At 65.3% G+C, this 8280-nt stretch overlaps 1 protein-coding gene across 1 annotated transcript; it reads right to left on the bottom strand.

Annotated features, from left to right (window-relative positions):
* Nucleotides 1-3344: 3344 nt before the first annotated feature.
* Nucleotides 3345-5295, bottom strand: ADRA2C (adrenoceptor alpha 2C). The gene has a single exon (XM_030876930.2). The coding sequence runs from the start codon at nucleotides 5293-5295 to the stop codon at nucleotides 3916-3918; it is 1380 nt and encodes a 459-aa protein (XP_030732790.1). The 3' UTR covers nucleotides 3345-3915.
* Between the last annotated feature and the right edge of the window lie 2985 nt (nucleotides 5296-8280).

Here is an 8280-nt window from a genome sequence, read left to right as displayed (position 1 = left end):
CCGGAGGCCGGCCCACTGGTCCCCGCTTCTCCTATCAACCTGGCAGCAGACAGCAGGTGTACATCCTGTTTCCTTCCTCTCTGTCACCGCCAGGCAGCTCAGGGCACATTTTGTGCTCAGCCAGGAGAGCAGATGCCCTTAAACGGGGCTTTCTCCCTCTCCACCCTACATGGCAATCCCTTATCTTGACATAAGGACCCCATTGTGCCCGAGGCTTTTACTGGGAGCAGCCATAAATCCTTCTGGCAGGAAGAAGTGCACTTGGTCCCCAGGGCTTTCCTCTGGCTCGCGGTTGGCAGTCGACTCTGCTCCCCGGGCAGGTTTCAGAGGCACTGTGCCCCGCCTGGAGGTCCCGGACCCTCTCCCGTGCGCGCCTCCGCCCAGCCAGGAGAGGATGTACACCCTGTTTACAGGTGGCGGGAGATGGGGTGGGGGTCACGCAGGGGGCAGACCTAGGGTGCCTGCCGGGTCCCTCTCAGGCAAACTGGATGCTTCTACCATCCAAACCCCTCACCCTCACCCCCAACCCAGCTGCATTTGATGGTCTCAACAGTCCAGCTGGTCAAATGGGAGGCTGACCTTCTGTTTGGCATGCGGGGCGGGTCGCATGCTGAGGTCCCCCAGCCGTGCTCATGGCAGACCCAGAGCAGGGACTCGGGGTCCCCGGTGAGGGTCTCGCCATTCTCCTCTACTCCCCAGCTCCAACGAGCTGGGCTTCTACTAACGCAGAACGCGTACCCTCCTAGCCTGGCAGGGTACAGGGCATCTTCAGCCGGGATGCCTTCCGCCTCCCCCTTGCGTGGCGAGGGCTGCGGGGGGCTGCAGGGGACTGGGGGCCGGGGTCCGGCTCAGCAACGCACCGCAGCTGCCCAGCCAGACTCAAGATGGGCCTGCAGGCGCCGAGTGTTTTGATCCGAGGCCGCGCTGGAATATCTGAGCCCTGCCAACGGATGCGATATAAAAATATAGCCGCTGCCAGCACAGCCGCGAAGGACCGCTTCCTCGCCAGCAAGTGCTTCGGCAACGAGTTTTCTCCCATCCCTCAGCCCCCACCCCCAGAGCCGGGGGTAGGATTCAAAGACTGGAGCTGCTCTTCTAAACTGCCTGCTCCCAGTGTCTTTCTTTTTTTCTTTTCTGAATTCCATACCGAGCTGTAACAGAATACTTGGATTATTCTTTCCCCCCTTTTCTACAAACTCAGCAACTGAATGTAAAAACTACAGGAATTAATTTATAAGAATGTGTATCTACACACGTCTGTGGAAACCACATCAGCGGTGGGCTCCGGCCAGCCGGGGGCAGCGCTGATCCCCTGCTTGGGGCCCTGCCCTCCTTAATCTCGTCGTGGGTGTTTTTTTATTTTGCTGGACATCTCCTGAGAGAGCCGAGGGGAAGCCTGAGGCAGGAAGGCGGCTGTGGACAACGCTTCTCCATCAGTGAGGTCCAGAGATCGCCGGTGCTCATAGGACTGGAGCCGGGGTGCTCGGGGCACAGCTCTCCTGACCTGGGCGTTTCTGGGCTCGTGGCTGGCTCTGCCCCTTCAAGCCTGTGGGTCCTGGCCCAGGTGGTCAGCTCTGGGCCTCCGTTTCCTCAGCCACAGACGGGGGTTGACAGTGATAGCACCGTGGCGTAGATACGAAGACGCGCCTGAGAGAGGAGAGCACTGCGCGGGTGATGGTGCGCGGTGGACGGACCCGCTGGACGAGGATGGGCAGAGGTCCGGGCCCCTCCCCTGTACCCCAGAGAAGTCCCCCTGCGCGGTCCCCAGACCGCGCTGGGAGCAGTCAGCGCCCATGGGCACCCCCGGGGGTGTCAGCGCTCCTGCTTCCTCGATGGAGCCAGAGACTCAGAGCAAGGCGACTGGCCCGTTACCCTGCGGCAGGCGGGGTGAGAAGCCAGGTTCTGTCTCTGTTTGTCCAGCTGAAAAGAGAGTCTCTCCAGGCGGCAATTACGATGAAGTGGTGAATATCTGTTGGCTGAATGGGGTATTACGCACCGGGCGTCTGCAGTCCCAGCCACAGCCCTGGAAGGTGCAATTCTCGGGATTAGGAAAGGGAAAGGTGGTTTGCTGACATTCTTCCGTGGGCCGTGTTCCAGGCTACGTGATCCTGCTGGAGTCCCGGGGTTCATCCCCCCAAGAGCCGGGGGGAGGGTATGGCATTACCCCATTGCACCAGGGAGGCAATACCAGTGTTAGCCAGGCTCTCGCTGAAGGGAAGTTCCCCCTCTTTGCTCCCCCCCATTCAGCTGGCCAGTTGGACCACAGACTACAGGCCAGGCAGGGCCTGAGGTTTCAGCCCCTGCCCCACTTCACCGGAAGGGTGCTGAGGCCCAGAGAGGGCAGGGGTTTATCTGAGCTAGCTCAGTAATCCTGCAACAGAGCCGGGCCTACGACCCGGACACCGTGTCCAGGCCCCTGCCCATTGGTGGGAGGTCAGGGATGTTCCCATCGGCCCTGGTTGGCTGTTTCCTCCACTGCTTTCCCCACCATTGCTTGAGTCTGGGAGAGCTCTTCCCAGTTGGGGTGTCCTGAGGACCCATAACTTGGGGTGAGAAGGCCAGGCAGCTGCAGGGGAGGACTTCTCCAAGGGACAGCCCTGAGAAGTCAGACCAGGAGAGGGGCCTGCTGATTCAGGGCACGGGGCCTTGAAATGCAGGACCCAGGGCCGACTTCTCCTCGAGAGAGAGAGACCCATGGCCACCCCAGGCCAAAGACAGGTGGGTGGTGATCCAGGAGAGAGCTGGGCTGGCAGGCAGGGGTTACATACAGGAAGGCCAAGACGGGCACAGAGAGGGACGGGAGGGTTGGACGGTCACAGCAGGGATCCCTGGCCTGGGCCCCTCCAGCCCACTAAGCCTGTGTATGTGTGTGTGTGTCTCAGGGGTCCTGTTCCTACCCCTCCCCCCAGCTATCCCAGGAGCTTCTGGGCTCTGTGATGAGGGCTGGAAGAGCCAGGAAGGGACCCTCTCTGACACCTGACTCTCCCTCCTTCTCTCCTCAAGCCTTAGTGCGGGGTGAGCGCGGACTCCCTGGGGGTGGTGAGGGCTGAGCAAGGGGGCCAGGCTGGGCTGCACTGGGGGAAGCCTAGACTCAGATCTGGGCAGGGGGAGGGTTATGAAGGGAGGACAGCCCTCCAGCATCTACATGTGGAGTTAATTCAGAGCCCTTTGATTTCCTTGGTCTCTCAGCCGGTTACAGCACAAGAATTCTGAGTATGTATTTTGTAAGTCTGCGAAACAGTCCCCCTTAAGCAAAGACCCCCTCCTTCTCGTGCAAAAGGGGGGGATGGAATCTGGCGACCTGGAGCGCCCTCCTGCCACCTTTGGTGGGAGGTCGGGCAGGGTGAGGGTCTGAAGGACTGACTATTGCACCCACCACTTAGATTACAAAGGTTTATTTAGAAAAGAGTTTGGTTGTTTTCGCTGTCAGTCATTGTTGGCAAACATTTAAATACTTTCGTAACCAAAGATGGTCGGTGCCCTCCTTCCTCCCCCAGAAAAACCACCCCACGAGGTCTTGGGAAGTCAGCCCTTGCTCAAAGGGGGATGGGGCGGTGGCCTGTGGTGGGGGCAGGGCAGGCTCCTTCTTCACCAACTTGGGAGGATGCGTGTGCTACCTCACAGACACACCTTGGCACGGCCCCCAGAGTTGGACCCGGGCCTGCAGCCCCAGAAGCAGCCCCTTGCTGAGACAGGAAGGCAGAGGGGTCTCCCCTCTCTCCTTCCCCCTCCCCGGGGGCCCTGCAGTCTCTCAGCCCTCCCTCCGGCCGTGCAGCACCCTCCCCTGCGCCCTGAAGGCCTATCCATCCCTGGGTCCCCGGGAAAGTTGCTCCCACTTTCTCCTGGGAGGCCACGCCTGCCCGCCCCCTCCGCTGGGAGCTGTCCAGGGTCTCTGAGCCGGGTAGAGTGAGCGGATCACTGCCTGAAGCCCTTTGTCCTCCGTCGGAAGAGGATGTGCTTGAAAGAGCGCCGGAAGTCCTGATTGAAAACGGTGTAGATGACCGGGTTGAGCGAGCTGTTGCAGTAGCCGATCCAGAAGAAGAACTTGAAGAGCGGGCCGGGCACCCGGCAGGCCTCGCGGCAGATGCCGTACAGGCTGTAGCTGAAGAAGAAGGGGAACCAGCAGAGCACAAACACGCCCATGACCACCGCCAGCACGAAGGTGAAGCGCTTCTCGCGCGCCTGGGCCACCTTGCGGCGGCACACGCTGCTGCGCGCCCGGCGCCGGCGCGACAGGAAGAACTCGACGGAACGCGAGCTGGCGCGCGACAGGCGCCAGCTGGGGACCGGGGACCTCGCGGCGGCCATCGCGCCCGGCTCGGCCGTCCCCGTCCCGGGCCCCGACCCCTCGCCGTCCGCGGCCCCCTCGCCGCTCGCGCGCCGCCGCCTGCCCCGCCGCAGCGCGCCTCGGCGCCGCCTCCTCTCGGCCGCCACGCTGATGTCCTCCGGCTTCACATCGGCGCGCGGGCGGCGCGGGGTCGCGCAGTGCCCGTTCTCGCCCGCGCCAAGCCCGTTCTCCGTGGTCGGGGACGCGCCGTCGGGGCCCGCGGGCTCGCGCTTCTCGCTAAGCGTGCGCGTGCGCAGCTTGGCCACCCGGTAGATGCGCGCGTAGACCAGGCCCATGATGAGGCAGGGCGCGAAGAAGGACCCGATGCACGAGGACAAGATGTACCAGGTCTCGTCATTGAGGCCACACTGCGGGTAGGCGGCGCCGTCGGGCTGGCGGTAGAGTGAGACAAGCGGCGGGAAGGAGATGATGGCCGAGATGAGCCACACGGCCACGATGGTGGCCTTGACGCGGCGCGGCGTGCGCTTCAGGTTGTACTCGACAGCCTGCGTCACGGACCAGTAGCGGTCCAGGCTGATGGCGCACAGGTGCACAATGGACGAGGTGCAGAAGAGCACGTCGAGCGCCAGATACACGCCGCACCACACCTGCCCGAAGTACCAGTAGGCCATGAGCTCGTTGGCCAGCGAGAAGGGCATGACCAGCGTGGCCACCAGGATGTCGGCCGAGGCCAGTGACACCAGGAAGAGGTTCTGCGGCGCACGCAGCGCGCGGCTGGTCAGCACAGCGATCACCACCAGCACGTTGCCCACCACAGTGAAGACGATGAGGAAGCCCACCACGGCCGCTAGCCCCGCCACGGCGCCCGCCGAGTACTGGCCCGGGGGCGGCCCCCAGGCAGCCCCCGAGGCGTTGGCGGCCCCGCCGCTGCCCCCCTCGCCGGCGCCGCTCACGTTGGGGCCCGCCGCCGCCGCCGCCAGCGCCGCCGCCAGCGCCGGGGACGCCATGGTCCTCCCGCAAGCTACGCGGTCCCGCCTGGAGCCGGGGCGCAGCCGCGGCAGCTCGGGCGCCCCCCAGCCCGGGTCGGCGCCCGCATCGCCGCCTGCTCCTCGGGCGCGCCCGCCGGGGACCGCGGCACCCCGCTGCCGGCCCTCGGCCGTGGCGGCTCAGCGGGCGAGCGGCGCGCCCGAGAGCGTGGCTGCCGGGCTCCCCGCCGCTGCCGCACGCGTAAGTGCAGAGCAGGAGGCGCCCGGAGAGAGCGGCGACGCGGCGGCGGCGGCGGCGGCGGTGGGGGGGGGAGGGGACAGGTCCCGGGGTACTCGCGCGGCCCCGCCCTTGGCCCCGCTCACGGGGAGCGCCCCGGCCGCGAGCCCACGGCGACTCGGCGCCCGAGCGGGCGTGCCCGGGCGGCCCGGCGGCCCCAGCGCGCGGCCGGGGCGCAGGCTGCGGACAGCGGCAGCGGCGGCGCGGGCGCTCCGCCTCCCATCCGGCCGGCTAGGGCTCGGCGCGCCGGGGCGCAGGCCGCCGCTCCTTGGGGCCCCCGCGCCCGCGCGCCGCCTCCGGCTCCAACTTTACTTTCCCGGGCAGGGCGCCGGCGCCGCCGTGCGTCCTCCTCCGGCTCCTCCTCCCGCTGCTCCCGGCGCGGGCGCCCCCCGCGGTCCGCGCTCGGCCGTGCTGGCGCCGCCTCGCCTGCCTGGGCTCGCCGGAGCTGCGCCGCCGCCGCCGCCGCGCGCTCGGCGCGAGTGTCGCCGTTCGGGCTCGGCTTCCAACTTGGGTAGAGTTGCGCAGCGGGGCGGGGCGCGGACGGGCGGGGGCGGCCTGGCGGGCAGGCCAGCGCCGCCGGCCCGTGGGGAGCGGGCCAGGGAGCCGGAGCCCGCGGCCGCCTCGGCGAACCTGCCCGCGCGGCGCCGGGGAGGAGCCCGGGGCGGTGGCGTGGGGCGCGCGCGCTCGACGAGGGCGCCCCCTCCAGGGCCGTCCGCAGCCTGTGGGACTGGACCGAGTGCCAGCTGGCCTGGGCGGTGAGTTCCAGAAGCCTGCTCTTTCTAAGACGCGAGCCTCCTCACCTCCCCCGGACACACGAACACGCGGGAGCGCACACTCGCGTGCCGGACGGGCGGCTCGGGGTCCGCGGCTTGATTGGAGAGCCAGCCACTCGCAGCCTGGCGGAGAACGCGTCGCTGCTTGGGTGCGCAGCGGAGCTGCCGAGGGCGGGTCCGGCTCCAGCTCCCATCTCTGGTGGATGCTCCGGTGCAGAACCACCACCCCACCCCCGGCCTCAGTTCCAAGCGCTGCTGGAGCGTGAATCATGATGGCAGTGCCTGTGGAAGCCCTGGGCAGGCTCCCAGGCTCTGCACCCATGTTGACGATTATTGAAGTTCAATTCTTATGCCCTGTGGCCCTGCTTTTAAAGGCTGGGGGACGTTCAGCATCACCGCCTCTGACAAACGCCCCAAACTGAATTGCCGGATGAGGGGCGGTTTGGCGTGGGAGCCTCATTCCTGCTTAGGGGCAAGGTATTGGGGAAACCCCCGCTTACCCCTGTCCCACGTCCCAGTGCATTCGTTCCTCAGACGTGCACTGTTGCTCCCAGCCGTGTCCGGTGCTGGTCCCCTCCTCCAGACACCCTGAGGTCTGTGGGAGACAGACCCTGGAGAGGAGGTTGGAGTTCCCAGGCCTGGCATTTCTCACTAAGACCAGCCGGAGGACCTTTCCTCCCAGCAAAGCAGAACCACACCCAGGCTGGCCCTCAGCTCTCCCTGCATCCTCAGGTGGCGGGGAGCGGGGGGGGGGGGAGCTGTGGTTGTGGGATGCCTCTGGGTACTAAGAGGGTGACTCAGGGAGGGATTGGAGCCACACGCCCCCAGTGATGCCTAGAAACGTGCGTGGCTTGGGGGCCGCTTCTCTCTTCTCTGAGCTCTGGGAGGGCTCAGAGGCCTTACCAGGAGAGCGCGCTCTCCTAGCAGAGAGGCCCATGTAGAGCTCTGACATCCTTGTTAACAACGTTATACCAAGGAGCAGGCCAGGACCAGGTTGGAAATCAAAGACTCCAGATGGCAGACCTGCCCAACAAGGGCCAGTCCTTGGCAGTTATGCCATTTTGGGAGCAAAGCCACGACCGCGTGTAACCCAGGAAAGGTAGAGGCACCATACTTATGAAAGGTCCTCTGGTCCTGGAGGCGTAAAAGGTGCCACCAGTCAGGGTACTCAGGGGTGCATTTTGCAGGGAAGGCCCCTACACACCTGATCCTCCATCGTTGGCACGCACCGGCCCTGCCTGTATCAGGCCTTCTGCCTTGAGTGCTCACCGTCTGGGGTGGATGGTGCCACACACTGAGATGGGTGCAGTAAATGCCATCAATGCCCTGGGGCTCCTCTTCCAGCTTGAGAGTGGGGTTATCAAGGAAGGCTTCCTGGAGGAGGTGGCCTCTGGGCTGTGTTTGGAGAGTGAGAGGAGTTATTAGGAAGTGAGAGGCCTGTTGGTTGTGCTCCCTGGGGTGGGGGCGGGCTTTGTCCTAGTGGGCATGTCCAAACAAGGGACATGGCCGTGGTCAGATGTAGGTTTTGGAGAGATCTGTCCTTCTCCCAGCAGCTGGACAGCATGTGGGCCTCCTCCTGACCTTGGGGGGTTCTTAACTTGCGAAAAGCACTTTGGGGGATGCATTCAAGGGTCCTGATGCCTCACAAGCTCACGAGCCAGGCCAGTCTAGCCTGAGGGGTCTGAAGGAAAAGGACCCAGAGCTCCAGGGGGCCCAAAGCAGACAGGACCTCCCACTGCCCAGGCAGTGACTCTCTGGCCAGGCCGGGCCGGGGACATTTGGAGTGCCTGGCCAGCCAAGTGACCCAGGCCCCTGGGGACGCCTGCCCAGGAGGAAGCAGAAAGAAGCACCTCTCCTGTGGGTCCAGGGCCCGGAGCTGAGGGGCGGCAGAGGGCTGGGCCCCTGAGGAGTCCTTGGGCAGAGAGCCCTTGCCTGGCCTTCAGGGAAGCACTACAT

The sequence above is a fragment of the Globicephala melas genome, chromosome 5, assembly GCF_963455315.2.
Source record: "Globicephala melas chromosome 5, mGloMel1.2, whole genome shotgun sequence".
In the NCBI taxonomy this organism is placed as follows: Eukaryota; Metazoa; Chordata; class Mammalia; order Artiodactyla; family Delphinidae; genus Globicephala; species Globicephala melas.
This window is presented reverse-complemented; position numbering and strand designations above follow the sequence as displayed.

What these genes read in the sequence shown, in the direction of transcription:
- ADRA2C (XM_030876930.2), bottom strand. Translation starts at nt 5,295, where the DNA reads ATGGCGTCCCCGGCGCTGGCGGCGGCGCTGGCGGCGGCGGCGGCGGGC.